The 19,634-nt window shown below is 55.4% G+C and overlaps 2 protein-coding genes across 5 annotated transcripts; both read right to left on the bottom strand.

Annotated features, from left to right (window-relative positions):
- Nucleotides 1–2,372: 2,372 nt before the first annotated feature.
- HAPLN4 (hyaluronan and proteoglycan link protein 4) lies at nt 2,373–8,999 on the bottom strand. Its single transcript, XM_027038467.2, has 5 exons — nt 8,867–8,999; nt 7,830–7,947; nt 7,166–7,528; nt 5,263–5,598; nt 2,373–4,911 (listed from the first exon to the last, which is right to left on the bottom strand). The coding sequence occupies exons 1-5, from the start codon at nt 8,867–8,869 to the stop codon at nt 4,520–4,522; spliced, it is 1,212 nt and encodes a 403-aa protein (XP_026894268.1). The 5' UTR covers nt 8,870–8,999; the 3' UTR covers nt 2,373–4,519.
- Nucleotides 9,000–9,971: 972 nt separating this feature from the next.
- TM6SF2 (transmembrane 6 superfamily member 2) lies at nt 9,972–18,823 on the bottom strand. Of its 4 annotated transcripts, none has more exons than XM_027038469.2 (11): nt 18,667–18,823; nt 17,131–17,287; nt 15,299–15,402; nt 14,791–14,858; nt 14,589–14,692; nt 14,113–14,195; nt 13,393–13,517; nt 13,102–13,203; nt 12,700–12,792; nt 11,621–11,740; nt 9,972–10,779 (listed from the first exon to the last, which is right to left on the bottom strand). In XM_027038469.2, the coding sequence occupies exons 1-11, from the start codon at nt 18,749–18,751 to the stop codon at nt 10,498–10,500; spliced, it is 1,323 nt and encodes a 440-aa protein (XP_026894270.2). In that variant the 5' UTR covers nt 18,752–18,823; the 3' UTR covers nt 9,972–10,497. The 4 variants fall into 4 exon arrangements, with proteins under 4 accessions (XP_026894270.2, XP_053075551.1, XP_026894272.2 ...); XM_053219576.1 differs by having other exon boundaries at nt 14,761–14,858; nt 18,667–18,822; XM_027038471.2 differs by having other exon boundaries at nt 9,972–10,744; nt 14,761–14,858; nt 18,667–18,817.
- Nucleotides 18,824–19,634: the final 811 nt, after the last annotated feature.

The following is a 19,634-nucleotide window of genomic DNA, read 5'->3' as shown; positions in this document are numbered from 1 at the left end:
ATGACCTTAGTTGAAGTCAGACGCATAACCGCCTGACCCACCCAGGCGCCCCAAGAAGAGCATATTTAAAAAGAGAATCAAATAAATCTAACAGGGGAGGAGGCTTGCACTGATCGATGATGACAGCATACCCAACCTGAGAACGATTTATGACTTCCTCCAACCACCTGCACCTAACGTCAAAGTGGAGAATGTTTGTTTGGTTTCACACATAATAAGAGAACAGCCAGTGACAAGCACCATGAGATACCGTTTCTTATTTATCAGGTTCACTATGGTAAAAAGGGACAACACACAGTGCTGATTAAGATGTGTGGAAAGAGGCGAGTACATCTATTACTGGTGGGGTATAAACTGGCCCCACCCCTAAGAGAAGGTGGAGACCACTATCGAAGTGGCAAATGTGACTCCTTGATTCAACAGCTCTTGATATCCTCTATCCTCCTCTGGTTATACTTGTGTGAGATGATGTGGGCACTTATTCACAGCAAAATAGGGGACTCTAAATGTCTGCCATTAGGAAGTGGGCTACAAAAATGACGGTGCATCCAAACAATGAATAACCTGCCAACTTTCAAAAGGATATGGGGGTGGGGGATCTTTATACGGTGATGGAAACTATCTCAAATATATATTATTAAGTCAAAGAAGAATGACTTTAAAAGTATACATGGCACCAGAATGTTCATAGCAGCATTATTCACAATTGCCAAAAGGTGGAAAAACCCAAATGCCCATTAACTCATGAACGAATAAACAAAATGTGGCATACACATACCACAGAATATTATTCAGCCATGAAAAGGAATAAGGTCTTGATTCACACTCAACATGAAGGAGACTCAAAAATATTATGCTGAGTGAAGGAAGCTGGACACAAAAGGACATATATTATATGACTCTGTTTGTATGAAACATCAAGAACAGGCAACTCTAGGGGCGCCTGGCTGGCTCATTTGGTAGAGTATGAAACTCTTGATCTTGGAGTTATGAGTTTGAGCCCCAGATTGGGTGTAGAGAGTACTTAACATTTTTTTAAAAAAATCAATTACACAAATAGGCAAATCTCTGGAGATGGAAAGTTAAACAGTTGCCAGGGCAGGGGGGTAGGGAAGGGAGGAATGGGGAGTGTTTGTTTCATGAGTATGGGCTTTTCTTTGGGGATGATAAAAATGTCTTGGAATTAGATAGAAATGATAGAACAGTGTGAATGTTGTGTAAATGCCATTTGTGTAAAAATGGGGGGGGGAATGCATATGCATATTTGTTTGAATGAACATAAAACATCTCCGGAAGGGCACATAAAAACTTTGGAGTTCTCTGGGAAGTGAACGGAGGGCTGTACGATGGGAAGGAGTGGTTTTTCTGAATATCTGGCGTCAGAAAGGGTTCTATCCAGTTTACCAACCCTTAGCTCTCCCTTAGGTGGGAGATGCAGCAACTCCAGTAGGAGGAAGGTCCCCCTGGTCGAATTGGTTTCTTAAAATCCCAGGACTCAGTCTCACCGTCAGCCCACCTCCCTAACCATCCCTGCACCAATCAGGGTTTCCCGGGGAGGTGTGCCACCGCACTCATTGGCTGAACTGGGAGTGGGCGGTGTCAGCCCCTTAGACTCTCATTGTAGGAGTGGGGGTTAGAAAATTACATATTCAAGGCAAAATAGGGAACTGGCACCGCGGAAGGGAGAAAGGAACCGCAGGGAAAAGGCGGGATGAAAGAAATCCCATGCACCCGTCCCTGGAAATACGCCTCTCACCATTCCCCCATTCAAGGAAGCTAAGGCCAGCTGGAGCCCAAGGCTGTCTCACGAAGGGGCTGGACGCTGCCTTCAGATGAGTGGCTTGAGTCTCTTGGAGGGCTGTCACATCTGGTATTGAAGGATGAGCAGTCACACCCACCATCTCACTTCTACAGCCTAATCGGTTTTACACTTTGTTCTCTTTTCCCTCTGTCCGTATCCCAGACACTGTCAATGTTTCTCAGGCCACGATCCCACCCCTATTCCACCTCCGCACCAGGGAAAATTTGCAACCTCTCTGCCTTCCTGATACAAGAACTCTCCATCCAGTTTTGCACACTTGGGTGCCTGGGGGACTGAGAGGAACCACTGGATTTGTCAACGAGCCAGTCGGGACAGGGCTGTGAAGGGCCAGACACATGGGGGATGATGCAAGGAAGAGAGTGAAGGCAGAATGGGGGAGTGGAGAGGTGGGGAAAATTGAAGAGTATTGGTGGTCCTGAGGAATGAGGGTGATGCTTCTCAAGTAAATCATCATCACACACCCCCAGCTGGGAAACGTTTTGTCCACCAAAGTACATTTATGAAGTAATTACCCATCGGCTGCCTCATTTTCTCATTCATCCAAAAAACAAAACAAAACAACTTTTTTTTTTATTGAGCCCCTGCTGTATGCTTTGCACTCACTGAGACCTCAGAACAGCTCTGGTACAGAGGAGGAAACAGGCTCAGGGGGGGTTGTCACTTGGTCGCAGCAGCAGGATTTGAACCCAACCCACCTGATTCCACAACTCACGGATGGGTTTCCTCAAGATGGATGTGACAATAAGGGGGCCGGGGGTTCCAGGAGGGGCCTCAGTGCTATTCCATGGAAGACCTTGGATCCGGGGGCTCCCACAGCTGGGGTGGCTTTGTTCATGGGCCATCTCTCCCGAGCTGGCTCTCAACGCTGGGGGGAGTTTGGCTGGGTTCTGACCTCTTAGCACAAATTGTCCTTTAGAGCCTGTAGCTCCCTGTGGATTTTGAAGTGTAAAAAACATTCTGTCTCTCCAGGATCTCTAAGGAGTGAAACGTGGGGCAGGGGGCAGTTAGAGGAGAGAACTCAGTGAGAATGGAGATGTGGTCTCAGAGGGGAAGTGGGGAGCCCAGTGCTTGCACAGCATAAAGGGCTGGGGCTGCCAGACCTCTGGGGGTTGCAAGGGTGTCTCGTGCACAACTGTTGTCTGGGATATAGTTAGCGTGCAAACGGAGGAGTGTCCAGCAGCTCCAGAAGCCCAGCCATATCTGGAGATGCTGCCTGGGGCTGGGCCTCTCTGGTTAAGGAGCAGACATTAAATCCCGTGGGGTGCAGTTCCCACCCATGGTAAGAAGTTCCTGAGAGCTGGGAGGTTGGTTGTCATGGAGACGACGTTGCCAGTCTCTGTGGTGACAGTTTGATGGGGTGGGGCCCTGCTGACATGGGAAAGCCTAGGGGGACAGGTGTTCTGTCACCTCAAACACCAGAGTTTGGCTTCCATGGCAACCATTGTGGGGCTCAAGCAGCTTGGAGAGGGAGCTTGGATGGGGGGCAAAGAGCTGGGGTGCACCTGGGGAAAGGGCAGCCTGTTCTCATGGTGAAAACTGGAGAACTGAATGTTGGGACACTCTCAGGACAGTTCTGGGGGTAGGGGAGAGTGGTCTTCACGGCTGTTGGTAAGGATGGGGACTTCAAGAAGCAGAGTTGTAGCTCTCTGGTGTCCCGGAGGTGAGATGGGAAACGTGTGGTATCCATGGTTACAGCTGGAGGAGGGAGGCACTATCTCCATGGGCGTGACTGATGAGGGAAGGGCTATGTGACTAGGTTACAGGTAGAAGTTGGGCTGGTCGCCTTGGTAACATGGGAAGTGGGACAGCTTTCGCCACAGCTAGTGACACGGATCCTACGGATCCCTGGGCCCAGGGGATGGTCTCTTTGGTGACAGCCAGGAAAGAGGCCATCAAGTGGGAGCAGATTTGCTCCCTCCAAAGACATACCTGAGGGGTGGGGCATGGCCGCCAGTCATGCGAGCCGGCTGGGGCATGTCAATCTGTTTTTGTGGTGACAGACGAGGCTGGTCTCCCCTGAAACTGGAGGAGCGGGGCTGTTCACAGTGACCGGGGAACGTGGCCTGTTATTCTGCAAACTTCGAGGACTCGCAGTGGAAGGGGGGAAGAATGGGAATACCTAATAGCCAGGTCACCATAGGGAAGAGGACAGGAGCCCTGTCTCCATGTGACCATGGGGGCGTGATCACCTGGTGAACTCTGAGGTTTCTGTTTTCTATACATGGGGGGGGGGGGGGGGGAGGGTTAAGGGATCAGTCTTCAGTCTCCAGGGAGATGCAGAGGGCCTGAGGCCAATCTCCAGATAATCCCGGGGGTCCAGCCTCCAGGAGACCGCGGGGGAGGGGGTGATTCTGTCTGTTTCCAAGTGACCTGGGGAGGCATTGCCAGTCTTCAGGAGACCTCAGCGTCTGTTGGCCTCCAGGGGTCTTCAGGGGGCATGCCCCATCTCCTGGAGAAAGTCGAAGGAGGAGGGGAAATCCACTATCCAGGAGAGGTGGGGGCTTGGTCAGTCTCCCGGGATTGGCCAGTCTATGGGGACCTCGGGGGCGCAGCCGGTGTTCAAAGACCACAGGAGGCCTGGTCAGCCTGCTACGCACCGCAGGGGGAGAGGCCAGTCTCCAGTCACGTGGTCTGTCTCCCAGAGACCGCAGAGCACTCGGCCAGCCGCCAAGCACCCCAGCCATCTGCGCCCAGGATCTAGACGCGCAGCGGGGTCCAAGCGGCGGGGTCGCGCGCGCCTCCGGCCCAGCCGCCACCGCCGGCCCAGCCCCAACCCCAGCCGCCTGGTGCGGGGTCTGGCGCTCCGGGTGCACGGTAGCAGTAGACGCCAAAGAGGCGGCGCGTGGCGTCGGGGAAGCCCAGGCTGCGCACGCCCGGCCGGCGGCCGCCGCAGCGCGCGCGCGGATTCACGATGGGGTAGCGCGCGCTCCCGTCGGCCAGCCAGCCCGCGGTGCAGCGGTCCAGCAGCTGCAGTTTCCACGCGGCGAACAGCTGTCCCACCTTGGCCACGGCCGCGCCGCGCGCCGCGCACGCGCGCGCTGCTCCCGAGAAGGGTACAGGCCGCAGCGGCTTCAGGAAGAACACACGTCCTGCGGTGGAGTGGGGGAGAGTGGTTAAGGCCACTCCCGGGATCTGGCCTCCTAGGGTTTCAGGATGCTCCCCACCCCCTACGTGCCTGCAACCCAGGACCCCAGCCACAGACTTCAGGAACACCCCTTCCCCTGCATTCCTGGACCCCATTGGTTAGGACAATGTTGATGCCAAGCGATGCTTGATTGCTGCGCCAGGGTAGTCCTAGGGGTGGGATATCCTGGCCTGGGCCCAGGAGGGCCGGTGTGGATAGGAAGGGCGAAGGAGAGGAAACAGACGGTGGGAAAGATACAGGGAGGGGCGGGAGAGGCCCCCATGAGGGCGGGGCTTCTTTCGCCAGACCTACGCACCCGGGAGGTTGGATGTAAAGCAGAAGGCGTCGTAGCGTTCCTCGGCGTTATGACGGTAGCCGTAGTTGCGCACGCCCCCGGAGGCAGCACCGCCGCCCGTCCCGGAGCTCCCGGCTCCGCCCAGGCCGCCGCAGGGCTCCCGGGGCTGGCTCACCGGGTACTGCACCGAGCCGTCGCGCAGCCAGCCTGCGTTGCACCAGTCCAGGCCGTCGCGCCAGGCCGCGTGCAGCTGCTCTGCGGATGCCAGGATGCCGTCCTGCTCAGCGCAGGCGCGCTGCGCCTCAATGAAGGTCAGCTTGTAACGGCCTCCACGGGGGTGGTAAGGGAAGACAACGCCTGGGAGGACGCATACGGTTCAGCTTGGGAATCTCAACACTCTCCTACCCACCCGACTTGTGGGGTGCTGCGTGACTCTTCAGCCTAGACCTTCCACTCCATCCCTCCACTCTGGCCTCAGACCTGAGGACACCCTTGCCAAGCTCACACTCCTAATGGTTCTCTTTGCCTTAAGTTTGGGGTTCACTTGACCCTCCCTCTTAAGATACTTAATCACGTCCACCCCCTTTACACCGCTGGAGACTTTTGCTTATGTTCTTTCCACTTTTTTCCACCTGCTGAACTCCTATTCGTCCTTCAAAACCCAGCTGCCGCCACCCTCCTCCCTTCAGTCTTTAGTGCTCCTGACATTCTCTCAGCACTGGGAGCTTCCCTCTGGTCAAGCCCTGAGCCCATGAAGCTGGGGATATCTGTGTCCCGTGCTGACTCCCCCGCAGGGAGCCCCTGGAAGTATGACACGTGGCAAAGCATCTTTGATCCCCAGCATTGTCCAGGGCAGTTTCCACTGATTTCTCTTCCACCTTCAGTTCTTCTAACTTGTCCTTCACTGAACCCACAGTCAGCTCAGCTCAGCAGCATTCTGTGATGTGTGTTTGAGGGGCAGACCTTGGAGGTGCCGATGCATCTCTCAGCAGATGAAGGGAGGAACAAACAGGGGTCAGAGAGAAGGCCTGGACCCTGACAGATGGAGGCTTGAGTCCTGGCTCTATCGCTCATTTGCATGTGTCCTGGGCAAGGCTCTAACCTGAGTCAGCTGCCCATCTGCTGGTAATAGGATCTCCCTCAGAGTTTGGGGGAAATTAAACAAGAGACTCCAGCGAGCTCTTCAAGCTCATGGCACATAGAGCTTCCAATAAAGGAGAGCTGCTATTATTATTATTTGCTATTGTTGGGAGGTTCAGCAAGTGAGGGCTCTGAAATTTCTCCTAGAATCTTCCTGGGTGGGCTGAGGAAGCAGAACCAGGTGGGAGGGAATTCTTCAGATAGAACGCCCACCTCCCAGCTCCACAGTCAGCCAATCAGAACATCCCATCTCCTGGCCACGGTAATTGGCTCATGGATGGACACATGACTCAAGCTGGGCCAATGAGGGACAACTCTGGGACTCTATCTAGCCCTGTTAGGAAATTAATTGCTGAGCTGAAAACCTGCCTGAGGAAAGCCCACTCAGGGAAACAGGTGAGGAAGGGATTCCTGACATGGTGTGAGTGGATCTCCCTGGATCTAACTGTGCCTGGATCCTACCCCAGGATTTCCCAATGTCCTTACTATTGACACTTTAGATGGGATCATCCTTTGCAAGGGGGGCGGGGGGAAGGGAAGGGGGTTGACCGTCCTGTGCATTGTAGGATGTATTGGAGCATCCCTGGCCTCTACCCACTAGCTGCCATCAGCAACCCCTTTCTAGACATTGCCAATGTGTCTGGGGAGCAAATTCACCCCAGATCAGAATCATTACCTTACCCCTAAATTCCTTTAGGTCAACTTGATTTGGTTCCTATCCTTTGCACTATCTCCCACTCTCTTTCCTTAGAAACATGGTTCATCCTGTCCATGGGCTGGTTACCTTCGAGATCCAGCTTGACCATGCCAGTGTCATCTTCTAGCTCATTGGTGACCTCGCATTCATAGCGCCCATAATCTTGCAGCGTAACGTTTCGGAGAACCAAGGAGGCATCCCCAGGCCCATCACCCTGCAGCTCCGCACGCCCGCGGTAGCTGCCAAATGCTCTGTGCTGGGGGCCGAGCGCCACGAAGACATCGGCAAAGGCCAGTGGGTCCACCACCTTGGTCCACTTGAGGCGGACGCCGTCGTGGTCGTGGGCGGCTGCCTCATAGTGGTAGCGGCAGGGCAAGACAATGGTGCCACCCCTGTGACTGACCACCTGCCCAGGCGCCGTCTGCACCACCACCGAGCCCGACTCACCCTCTGTGGGAGAGTCAAGCAGGGTTCAGAAGTGGTCCTAGGAAGCGGAGTGGGGAACCTGGGGAAGGGGATCCCAGGCAAGTGTTATGGGAAAAAGACCTGGGTGGAGGTCAGGAGATCCGAAGGTTAAAGGAGTTCAGGGAAGGGAACTGGAACTCAGAGGGGTAGGGGCGGGGGGGGGGGGGGAATTCCGGCTATCAGGAACAGCTCAATGCCCTACCCCCTACATCCTCCCTGCACCCAGGCAATCACATTTGGCCATGGCTCCCGTGGGGCAAGACCCGCTTCTGCTGTCCAGACTCACCCAGCACGTGCACGACCTTCTTCCGGCCGCGCTGCGCCCCTGCGGGGGCCGTAAGCAGCAGGACTCCCCAGGCCGCGGCCCAGAGCGCGCCGGGACCGAGGGCCGCCCGAGCACACACCTGGGGGCATACGGCACTCAGTCCAGCCTCCTGGACTTTGCCTGTCGGAGGACTAGCCCCGACCTTCCTTCCCCACGGCGAGGAATTCTCACATGCCCAGGTCCCCACCTCGGCCAGGGTCCCAGAGGAATCTTCCAAGGAGAAGGCTGGCAGACCCTCCCAGCCTCCACCCCCTAACCCGCGCACTCTCCCGGTACCTGACACTCTAGTTCCCACGCAAAGCGCACACCCCTGGGCTCACCTGCCCTTAGTCGAGCGCAGGCCACCCGCCAGATCCCCTTCACCCCAACACGGGTGGCTCGGAGCTCCGCCCCCTTCTCTGGCCGGCCCAGGCCAGGATTGGGAGGGAGGGGGGAGGAGCTGGAGCAGCGGCAGCGGCAAGGTTATCCGTGCGCCAGGAGACTGCAGCAAAGCGGCAGGGGTGTGGGGGCGGCGGGGGAGGAGGTGCGAGGGGTAGAGGAAGAGAGAGGGAGAGGCTAAGAGGGCGAGGAAAAGAAAACGAGACAGAGAAAAGCAGGGGGAGATGGAGATAGAGAAGGAGAGGCAGAGGAGAGACCGCGAGAGGGAAAGAGACACAGAAGCTAAGGAAAGATGGAAGAGACAGAGACTGAAGGGGAGAGAGGAAAGGGAGCAAGAGGAGAAGAGAGAAGGGGGACGCGGAGGTAGGGACTCAGAGTAAAAGAAAAGGGACCAGGAAGACAAAAAGAGGGAGGGAAAAGTAGGGAGAGGAGAGGGATATAAAAGAGGCAGAGTTCAAGGAACAGAGATACAAGAGGGTGGGAGACGGAGGGGACGGGAGAGGTGGAGCGGGGAGAGAGAGACTGAGAGGAGAAACACTGAGGGGCGTAGATTCAGACACAGAGCGAGACAGATTCCCAGAGAGGGACCTACCGGGACCCGCGCCCGTGGCCCCACTCACCATCTTGCCCGTGCGGCCCCCGCCGAGCGGCCCCTACGCGCCGGGACTGCGCTCCCCAAACACCCAGGAAGGACTGGGCAAGTCCCTTCAGGCGGCGCAATCCCGGCGTCTGCCTGCAAGGGGAGGAGGGAGGCGGACGCGGGAGCGGGGAGGAGCTTTAAAGGGGACGCAGCGACACGCGCTCCGGGAAGAAACCAGGGGCGCAAGCCGAGGAAGGACCGCGCTGGACAGTGAGTTCAGGTCCACGTCGCCGATCCTGCTGGCTGGTCTTGGGCAGGCAGAGGAAACTCTGGGCCTCAGTTTAACTATCTCTTAAATGGAGGAGGGGGGCCTGATGGAGTCTTCCATGCAGGATGCTCAAGGTGAGCCGGGAGGGCTCAGTAACCTGCGAAAGGGGCTTGGCCTGCAGGCTTCAGTTTTCCCATTTGTCACTTGGCGGCCATCGCAGTGTCCTGGGCACCAAAAGGTTCTCACTCTGCGGAGTGGGGGCCCCACACAACAGTCACACACTCTGCAGAGGGAACTTGCAGCAACAGGTTCAAATCTGCCTCTGCCTCTCACCTGCTGTAGGACCTTGGAAGAGAGGCTTGGTGTCTCTGAGCCTCAGTTTCCACCTCTGGGAAACAGAGTGCTGGGTGGTTCTTTGGGGAAGATCCAATGGCTAGGAACACAATAGGTGCCTAAGAAATGTTGGTAGGGGCAGGGAACAGGGGAGTCTGATCAAGCCCGACCCACTCTGGGCCTGAGTCACCCCCAGAACCTGGCCCTTCACCCAAGTTCAAACCAGGAATGAAAATGAACCATTGAACCTGGAATAAAATGAGCCTTTCCCTCAACCCCTTGGCTGCCTCCTCAGCCTCAGTTTCCCCAAAATATGAACCAACCATACAGCAGAGGCAGGGTTATAGAGTCCATGATTGGATGGGCTAGGCCAGGGCTCTGTCCTTTAGCTCAGCTGCATCCAGGAGCCATGACCTCCGAACAGGACCTTTACCTCCTGCAGGCTCAGTTTCCCCATCTGGAATATATGGTAAGATCCAGCATGTACCACTTGAGGTTAGCCCTTGAAATGGTATACGGTAGGTGCTTAATAACTGTGCCACACTATTAGTAATTATAATTTATTGTCAGAACTTAGGTTTCAGATGCTTCTCTACTGATTGTGAACTCAGACAGAGTTTGACCTCTCTGAGCCTCAGTTTTCCCCATCTGGAAGATGGAGCTGTGCATACCAACCAGAGGCAGACTTCTGCTGTCCGGCTTCTCCAGCTCCTGATGGCCACGCTGGCAGTGATGGGTAGGCCCTCATGGGGTCTGAAAAGCAGGTCCCTGACCTCTGAATCCTGAAACACTCAGGCAGCAGCAATATTTGGGCATCAAAAGGTTTTTTACTAAAGGGTCCGTGGGGTATGGTATGATGGGTAAATTCTGGGAGGCAGTAGAAGTGTCCTGTGGGATTGGGGTACCATGACAGCTGAGCATGTCTGTGGCCCTCTCTGTGGGAACACTTGGCCCTTGGGCCTCCCATCCTGTCCATTGGCCTGAAACCACCATGGGCAGGACCAAAGGCACCTGGAGATGTACTTTCTGCCTCTAAACAACCCAGCCCACCCTTCCCCAAGCAGGGCTTGCTAGGCATGTAAACAGAGTCCTGGGGAGTCCCCAGCCCTCTCAGTGCTGCTTCTTGTGGTGGGCCGGGGGGCCAGGGGGAGGGCGCAGGAAGAAGGCGGGCCACTGAAGGCAGCGGAAGGCCAGCAGGTGGGGGCCCAGCGCATACAGCAGGTTGCACCCGAAGAAGCAGGCCCAGGCGTCATCAGGCACACGGTAGGTGAAGGGTGTGCGCAGGTGCATGGAGGCACCCATGTGCGAGAACTGTGCCTAGTGGCCACACAGGGAGGGTGGATGTCAGGGGCCTGAAGAGAATAAGTCCTAGTATCATCAATACCCCACCCTAGGGAGCCCAGGCTGATGACCTGTTTCCCCTCTCCAGCCCATCTGTCTGCCTCTAAATATTCCTGCCCCTGCATGTACTGTCTGTCCTTGTCCATCTGTCTGTGAGCCTCTCCCCAGCTGTCTAACCAGAACCATCTCCACTCTTTTAAGTGGGCCCTGTTTCCCATCTCTCTGATCTGGGCCCGGCTCTTCCTCCTGCTCTTCCCTACCCCATTTCTGTCCCCGACACAAATCTGGTCCATTCTACCCCAGAGATGTCTTCCTGGTTACCCCTGCCCAGGCCTGGGCCCAGGCTTTATCACTTTCCATCAGAAACTCAGAAGCAAGCCCTCCAGCTCTGACTGCGCCCTCCACAGCTCAGACATATTCCATGGCTCCCCCAAGCTCAGAGTTGAAAGCCCGCAGCATCTAGCTGTCAAATTCTCTTGCCTCTGCCTTTAACCCATGTTGTGGCTCTACTAAACCACTATCCGCCTATGTGTTTTTATGCTCTTCCCATTCTTGAAATGCCCTTCCCTGCCTAGAGAACTCATACCCATACATCAAAGCCCAACCCCTACACTCACTCTTCTAGGAAATCTTCCCTCTCTGGAATCCCTCTCAGCCCCTATCCTTCCCTCTCTCTAGTTCTGACCCCATGGAGTTGGGACCCCATGGAGTGTATCTTAGGGTACCAAGCTGAGGGTGGGGCCTCTCAGAGCCTGTTCAGGGAGGGCAGAAGAGCATTTGATGGGTAGGCAGAAACTTTCTTCCCTACTGATCCACCCACACCTCCCCCTCCCCCCTTCCCCCCCACCTCACCTGGCCAACAGCTCCAGCAAACACCAAGGCCCAGTCAGGCAGCCAAGAACAGCCAGGGACAATGAGGGCATAGACAGCCAGGCCATAGAAGGGCAGCACATAGAACATATACACCAGCATCTAAGGGGCACACGACCAGGAGGATGAGCAGCTGCCCCAGCCAGGTCTCTTGAGACCCCTGAGGTAGAGACCCCAGGGAGGATCTGGCCAGCCTCAGATCCCACCCAGGCAGGACGGGGGCTCTCTGTGCTCCCAACCCTATGTACACTTTTCTCTATTTCCCTTGGGTATTCCCCCTGCCACATACATACACACACTGAGCCCACCCACATTACTCCGGAAGTGGCATGTGACCCTGGCCAACTGCAAAACTCCAGCCCCCTGGCCATAATGACCAGCGACAGAATGGACATGTTATTCAGTGATGATGGGCATGTGGGCCAATCAGGGCCTGCCTGAGACTTGTGCTTAAGCTCTGGGGAAATAAGAGCTCAGATTCTTCTGGGGTGGTTAAGTAGGGTGGATGGAGGCCTGGAGCTGCCCAAGGCTGACTCTGCAATCCCACAAAGTGACTACCAGGGAGTGGAGTCCATGCAAAGAAAACAGCCCAGAGACAGAGTTGCCTTAGCTCCTAGGTCCAGCCATACTTGAAGACCATATCTGTCTTCATTTTTGAAGACAGACATTTTTGGTAGGACAATGAATTTTTTTAACTTAAAAAAATATGTATATGTATATATATATATATATATATATATATATATATATATATATATATATATTTATTTTTTTTTTTTGAGATAGAGACAGCGTGAGAGGGGAAAGGGCAGAGAGAGAATCCCAAGCAAGCTCCACACTGCCAGCACAGAGCCCAACACGAGGCTCGAACCCATGAACTGTGAGATCATGCATGATCTGAGCCGAAACCAAGAGTCAGACACTCAACTGACTAAGCCACCCCGGCGCCCTGGTAGGACAATAAACTGGCTTGTGTTTGTGGTGCCTGCCTCAGAGAGGATTTGGCAGACCTCTATCCATGACAGGACCATATGGCCTTCTCCTCCCATCTGCCCTCTCACCTGCACCTTTGGATAGGCCACGGGGTCCCGTAGGTATGGCTCATACTGATAGATGTAGATAAAGCAGGCATCTGTGGGGCAGTCAAGCACCACCTGGGGCAGACAGGCAAACCAACAACCTATCTGAAACATTTTTCCCACGAGAAGCTTTCTCCACCCTCCCAGGCGGGTCCCGTACCCTTGGCTCTGGCCTTCCCTACACTTGGCTTTTCACTTTGGCTGGGAAGGTTATAGGGAGTGGGGCTTTGTCATGGAACACTCAGATCAGACTCGGTGAAGAACCTTCCTGGATGATGAGACAGGAGAGCAATAGCCTCTTTGCACTGGGTAAAGGAACATGGTTGGGGAGGGGACAGGAAAGGGGGCTGGAGGTAGAAGAAAGGCTGGCCACTGCAGACTCACCAGGCCCCGGAAGAGGGTGAAGAACCCAGCAAGGGTGAGGTATATGACAAGGACCAGGTCAACCGGGCGTCGCAGGAGGCCCTTTCTTTGCTCCTCCTGTACCTGCCCCATGGGAGAGAGACAGTGTGAGAAGTCTGGTATCCAACAGGCACTCAATAAAGGCTCATCCCTTCTTTCCTAATGGCCAAGGAAATCCTTCCAAAGAGGGCATATTTTTGACCACAAGGAACTCTAATGGGGGGACACTGAGGTATGCTGGCACAGGGAACTGTCTGGGGGCAGGGCACTTACCATGTGAGGGATACAGCTGGTTGGTGCCCGGGACTGGCTGAAGACCCTCATGCCAGCCCAGCATGGGACCAGCATATAGGGGATGGCCAGGAAGAAGGCAGGTCTGATCTCTGAGCTGTATTTCCCTGTCATAGTAGGAGAGTGGGGGTGTCACTCAGTGAGGATCACCCAGACCTGGCCAGACCTGTAGGTGAATCACACCAGAGTCCCTAGATGGAACTAGTAATTCACAAATGCAATTTTTTTTTCATTTTTTAAAATTTATTTTGAGAAAGAAAGAGAGAGAGCAGGGGAGGGGCAGAGACAGAGAGAGACAGAGAGAGAATCCCAAGCAGTCTCCTGTGCTGCCAGTACAGAGCCTGATGTGGGGCTCGATCTCACGAACTGTGAGACCATGACCTGAGCTGAAGTCAAGAGCCAGACGCTTAACTGACTGCAAGCCACCCACACGCCCCACACAAATGCAATCTTTATTTAAGCTCTAACACCTCTGCCTCCCCAATGCTCATAAGATGATGTCTATGCTCCTTAGCCTGGCTTGCCTCAGTTTACCTTCTGGGTATAGCCTCTATACTTGCTCCCTCTGGATACACCTTGGGTATCCCTCTGGTTCAGCCACTCCACATACTGGTCTGCCTCTCCCCTCTACCTATGAACCTTCTAGGTGCAGGATAGTGACCCAGCCCGAGGAGATAGGATCCCTCAAAGCCAAGTCCTTACCAAGGATGTTTCCTGGAAGAAATACCAGAATGCTCATGATGAAAGATCCCAGCCAGTACAGTCCAAGGTTCCGGTATCTCTTCCTGGGGTCAGGGACAGAGGGGTGACCAACAGATGCCTGTTCCCAAGTCTCAGAGCCCCAGCCAGAGGCCAGGGTCCACCCTGGGCTCCCCAACTCTGGGTCCCTCCCAGTTTTGTCCAGGACAGAAGGGACAACAGGGAGATGAATGAAGGAATGAACAGTCAGACTGTCTGTCCAAGGACAGAAGTGGCTGCCTAGGCACAGGGCAATACAAGAGAAGAGAGCTAACTATAGCATACACCTGTGACATTCCCTGGCCACTCCTGGCTGGAGCCCTAGAGAAGCCTCCTGATTTCCCCTATGCACACTTCTGGCTCCACTCAGGCTTGGGACCCCACCTGAGAACATGACCTCCTTCTCATGGTCCAGGTGCCACTCCACCCACCCCATGCACCTTCTGTGGATGGCACCAGCCATGGCCAGGTAGAGGAGGTAGTGAACGGTGCCATCCCAGTAGCAGATGAAGACTCCATGGGCAGTGCGCAAGTATGGCTCTCCCTGCAAGGGCAGGTCAGGGCTCAGATGGGCGACAGAGCAGGAGGCATCCCCAGCTGCCCGCTATGTACCTCCTTGGTAATGAACTCCATGAAGCCCACCATGTAGCCATCTTCCTGGAGAGCAATAAGGAGGTCCACCACCGAGGTGAAGGCGAAGATAGTGAACACTGTGGGAAGAGTGGGCGGGGCACAGCCTGGGTGTGGGAGAGGCCTGAGGCAGCTTTTCTGAGACCCAGATTCCAGGCAAGGATCCTTGTCCAACGACTGCTCCCAGTCACCATGCTCCACCGGTCACATGACCCACAGCCCTGCCTCATGAGGAGGCACAGTCCCTGCCTTTGGAAGTCCTCAGGTTGAGAAGGCACTGTCTCTGCCCTCAGGGGATCCCAAAGTGATGAGGAAGTCTTTCAGGGGCTCCCAGTCTGAGGGGAAGATACAGTCCTTCTCTGAAGAGCCCCAGGTCTGAAGGGGGTGGCCCTCTAAGGTTCCCCAACCACTGAGGGTTCTCCAGTCTCTGTGAGCTTCTCCAGTCTGATGGGAGCCCTTCCAGGACCCCCAGTCTGATGGAGGAGGCCCTTGCTCACACAGTTCTCTCTGACTGACTCACCAGCATAGAGTGGGTCATAGTAGATATCACCAGGAGACAAGTTGTAGATAGCCATGAAAAGCAGACCCAGGATCAGGGCACTCATCAATGCCACCCCCAGGGGGCTGTGGAGAGGGAAAACAAGTCAGAGAGGCCAGGCCCAGTGCTGAGGCCCCACCTCGCCCTGGTGAGGCCAAAAGCAGACTCTAGGAAGCTCAAAATGTTGAGGCTGAAGTATCTGTCCATCCAGGAATCGCTCATTCCCTGAAACTGCCCTTTCCCATTACTAGGTTGTTGCCTCAACTGTTTGCCCCTCCGGGAAACTCCTTCCAGAAGTCTCTTCCACTTGGCAAACTCTTACTCATCCTTCATAGCCTATCTTTCATGACTCCTCCTCCAGGAAACCCTCCTTGACTTCTTAGAAAGGATCATTGCCAAACTTAGGCCAAGTACAGGGTGGGCATCAGTCAATTCTTTGTTTAGGATTTTATTGTTAAGTAATCTCTACACCCAACATGGGGCTCGAACTCACAACCCTGAGATCAAGGGTCATGTGCTTTTCTGACTGAGCCAGCGAGGCGCCCCAACTCTTTCTGACTATACAATTCATCCTGTCACTTGCTGATATGTGTTTAACTCAATTTGCTGTCAGTCATTCAGTCCCACCAAGCCTCTCTGTGGCCAGACCCAGTGCCCAAGCCTGTCAGGTCTCTAAGTGCTCAGCCCAGTACACCTCACTCTCTGAAGCTCCAGACTCCTCCCAGCTAAAGTCCAAATACTTCCATCAACTCCACCCTACCCCTGCCCTGATCTGTCCCCATCAATCTGATAAGGCAGGTTGCGTAGATAATAGAAGCCATCTTTGGGCAGCCCCCAACACAAGTGGGCAGAGTGGGGGGTGGGAAAGCTATCCAGGGTCCCACACTCTCCCCTACACTCTCTCCAGACTCCTACCTTCTCATGGACCCCTCTGACACCTGACAATCCCCATCCTGGCCCCAACAATGACAATTATAGTAATCAGATAAGACCACACAATTTGTAATCCTTAACTGTAACTACGGGATGAGGTCTAGGATTATGTTCATTACACACTGAAGAAACTGAGGCTCCCAGAAACAACCTAGCTCACCCAAGTTCCAGGGGGATAGAGCCAGGAATTTGTACCCAAGGAGCCAACCCCATAGTCAAGACTCCCTCTATCCCATGTCTTGAGTTGAGCTAGTTGAGCCCCTGGCTGAGGGGCTTGCAGATGTCTGGTACACAGTGGCAGGATCCACAGGGCTAGGGTCTAGGGTTAAGAGCCAGGGGAGGTCACAATACGTAGGGAAAACAGACTAAAGACAGGGTGGGCCAAACCTTAACCGAAAAAAGTCCCAAGCTTGAGATAGGCGATGGAGGGGCCATCTGGTAGGGGTGGTGGAACAGAACGCGCGTCCCTGTGTGCGTGTGTGTCAAGAGCTAGGTCATCAGGACCTTATCTGGGGCAATACTGTGACTGACTTTGGTGAGTCTGGAGCTGGGCACAGCCCTGGGAAAACCCCGGAAACCCTCCAAAACCCTGCCCTTTGGGGGACTCTGCTTCTCAACCTTTCTCCCCAGGCCCTAAACGTCCCAGGAGCGCCCTCCACCCCCAACACACAGCCCCCTGCCCGGCAGAAAAAGGACTTCCGACTGGGTGGGGGTGTGGGGAGTTCTGCCCTAGCCCCCTTCCTCCAGGCCAGAGCTGCGCAGGGACGCTGGGTTGGGAGAGCCAGGCTAGCCGTCGCGCATCCTCTCTCCCGGCTACCACCAATCCGCCCTGGCCGCCCACCCCCGCCCCCGAGTGCGCCCTGGCCCCTCCCCTTACGCACTGCGAGAGCGCCGAGACGTAGTTGAGCGCATAGGACAAGGGGAGGGCGCCGAGCGACAGAGCGGCGATCTTGCCGGCAAGCGGCGGGATGTCCATAGCAGCGGCGCCTGTACCCCGGCGCGGCCTCCTGGGCGCCCGTCTCTTCTGCAGTGGCGCGTCTGGGCGGGCGGAGGGAGGGGGGTGCCAGGGACCCGGCCGGTCCCGGCCCCGCCCTGCGCAAAGGTCGCCCCCCGCTGCGTCCTGGTCCCGCCGCAGTTCCTCAACCGCTCCGCTAGCTCCCGGGGAGCTTCTGAGGCCCCTCCTCCTTGAGGCGGCCCCTCTCCCCACCCCTCTCTCGCTTCACCCTGGCGGGACTCGGCGCTGTTCTCAGAGGCCTTCCCAGCCGCCCAAGCCTGTTTCTCTATAAAAAGCTAGAACACCACGTCTCCGGATTCTTCCGCTGTTGAGGCGCGGGTCTGCAACCTTGGGGCCCTGGGCCAGCAACTTCATTCTAAGAGAATTCTTTCTCCGGTCCTCCTTCTGCACTTCTGCATTTTCTGTCCCAGGGCACCGATGTACCAACCTCGACCCCGAAGAGAAGTCTTTTTAATTCCACATTCCCTAGACCTTCCTCCCCCTAGGATCAAGTGGGCATTGCCCATATGCGCTAATGGAGGAACCTCAGTCGTTTGGACACAGAGTTCCCTTCAGAGCCCTTGGACTTGAGTGTTCACGCAGTGGCCACACACATTTAAGCACGTGTTCGGGTGTGAAGCTTTGACTGGACCTGGGGACTATCTCAAGGCAGGCAGCCAAGATCAAGGGTTGAGGGTCTCTTGAAGGACTCTCTGTGCTGTGTTCCATGTAGCGTGGGCACCTTGTGGGCAGCTGAGCCTGCGACCCTGCACAGTGGGTGGGGTCAAAGGGAGGGAGTCCAAAGGGTGTGTTTAGATTGGGTGTGGATTGCTCCAGTTTGGTGAGGAGTTTGGGAACAGTGTTTCTGGCAATAGATCAGGCCTGGGGCCGGTGTGTGGTGGGAGGAACAGAGGGGAGAGCTGAGGTTCTGAACAGCCTACAGGAGGCTGGGGCAAATGCAAAAGGGTGTGGATGGGGTGCTCAGGATCAGGGAGAGAGGGTTGTACGGTGGGGGAGAGAATTAGGCAGCTGTCTTTGTCACTCCCTCCAACCAGCTTTGGACTCTTGCCCATGTGGTACTTGTGGCTTTGGAAACAGCAATAACTGCCCTTGGGGGAGCCCAGAGTCTGTGGTTAGGGAATATTCTAACACTCACCCTTTTTCTACACAGCCCCTTGGCCTTATGCCAGCTGGGGCCCATCTCTGAACCTGCCACCAACCTGACAGCCTCCCTCCCTACTTGTCTATTGCCCATGAAGTTCAGTTTCCTCTGGGTTGACCTGAGGCTCCAGTCTCCTTTCTGGGCTTTTCCCAACTCTAGCAGTACCAACACACGCCCAGGCCTCTTTTCTGTCTGTAAGATGGACCCTCTAGCATTTCCTCACCCCTTAAAGCAGATCCCAGTGTCCCCTCCTCCAGGTACCTTCTCTGCCCAGGGTCCTTGCTGGGCTGATACCCTGCGGGACCAGGGGTGTCTGGTCTAGCTGTCCAGCAACCTGGCCTTGCATCTGTGTCTGCAATGAGCCACCTGCACAAGCACACTGAATTCAGAGGCCATCTCTTCCAACTCTCCACTTGCCTGGGAGTAAAGTCCGTGGGCTGAGTCTGGCAAGCCTCCCAGTCACTGAGAATTCAATTAAGGGGTGACCTTTACCTGGATGGCAAGGTGCCTGGGACTAATGCCTAGGGTCCCTATCCATGGAAACTCTGGCTCCCCAGAGCTACTCTTGTGCTCAAGCCCGGGGACCCCTGGGCAGCCTCCATACATGGGAATGTCACCCCTTTGCCCTGCTCTAGGCTGTGTCCATGGAGGGGAGACAGGGTGGCATACATCATTCCAGCCTGGGCTCTGCTGTTGAGACTCCCAGTACCTGGACACTCCCACCCCTGCCCATTAAGACACTCCCCAGGCCACCTCCATGACAGCACCTAGTTCCTCTTTGCAGCATTTATCAGTCTCAGGTTCAATGCCATGCCAGAGGGCAGATCCTATCCATTCAGTCAGTGTTGTGTTTACTGAATGACAGTGAGAATGCAGGCTAGCCCAGAAGCCCAGCTCCAGCTAGAGTTTTCAGAGCCCATGAGCCCACAGGTGTTGAGCAGAACCCACTAGGGGCATGTGTGGGCATACGGAGGAGTTGTGGGGACCCCTCAGATCTCCAAGCCATAATACTTCAGGCAGGGCTCTCGGATTCCTGGGACCCCACCCAAGCTTCTCACTCAGCAGCTGCAACTGAGGAAGAGCCCCAAGTGGTCTCGGCACAAATGGGACGTGCAGGCTCTGAAGATGTAGGCTACATCTGCCCATAAAGCCACCTCCTGGGGCATGAGCCCCAGGGACTTAAGTGTCTACCCCAATGGCAGGACCCAGGGCAGCTGGGGCAGCCTAGG

Source organism: Acinonyx jubatus, chromosome A2 (genome assembly GCF_027475565.1).
Source record: "Acinonyx jubatus isolate Ajub_Pintada_27869175 chromosome A2, VMU_Ajub_asm_v1.0, whole genome shotgun sequence".
NCBI lineage: Eukaryota > Metazoa > Chordata > Mammalia > Carnivora > Felidae > Acinonyx > Acinonyx jubatus.
Note: the sequence above shows the minus strand (reverse complement) of the source record. Positions and strands in the feature narration are given on the sequence as shown.

What these genes read in the sequence shown, in the direction of transcription:
- HAPLN4 (XM_027038467.2), bottom strand. An exon ending in GAAGGTCGTGCACGTGCTGG is followed by an intron (nt 7,529 to 7,829) that starts GTGAGTCTGGAC and finishes ACTCTCCCACAG; the next exon opens with AGGGTGAGTCGGGCTCGGTG. An exon ending in GGTCAAGCTGGATCTCGAAG is followed by an intron (nt 5,599 to 7,165) that starts GTAACCAGCCCA and finishes GCGTCCTCCCAG; the next exon opens with GCGTTGTCTTCCCTTACCAC.
- TM6SF2 (XM_053219576.1), bottom strand. Translation starts at nt 18,751, where the DNA reads ATGCAAGGCCAGGTTGCTGGACAGCTAGACCAGACACCCCTGGTCCCG. An exon ending in GCTGGTGCCATCCACAGAAG is followed by an intron (nt 14,196 to 14,588) that starts GTGCATGGGGTG and finishes CCCTGACCCCAG; the next exon opens with GAAGAGATACCGGAACCTTG. An exon ending in TTGCTGGAGCTGTTGGCCAG is followed by an intron (nt 10,780 to 11,620) that starts GTGAGGTGGGGG and finishes TATTCTCTTCAG; the next exon opens with GCCCCTGACATCCACCCTCC.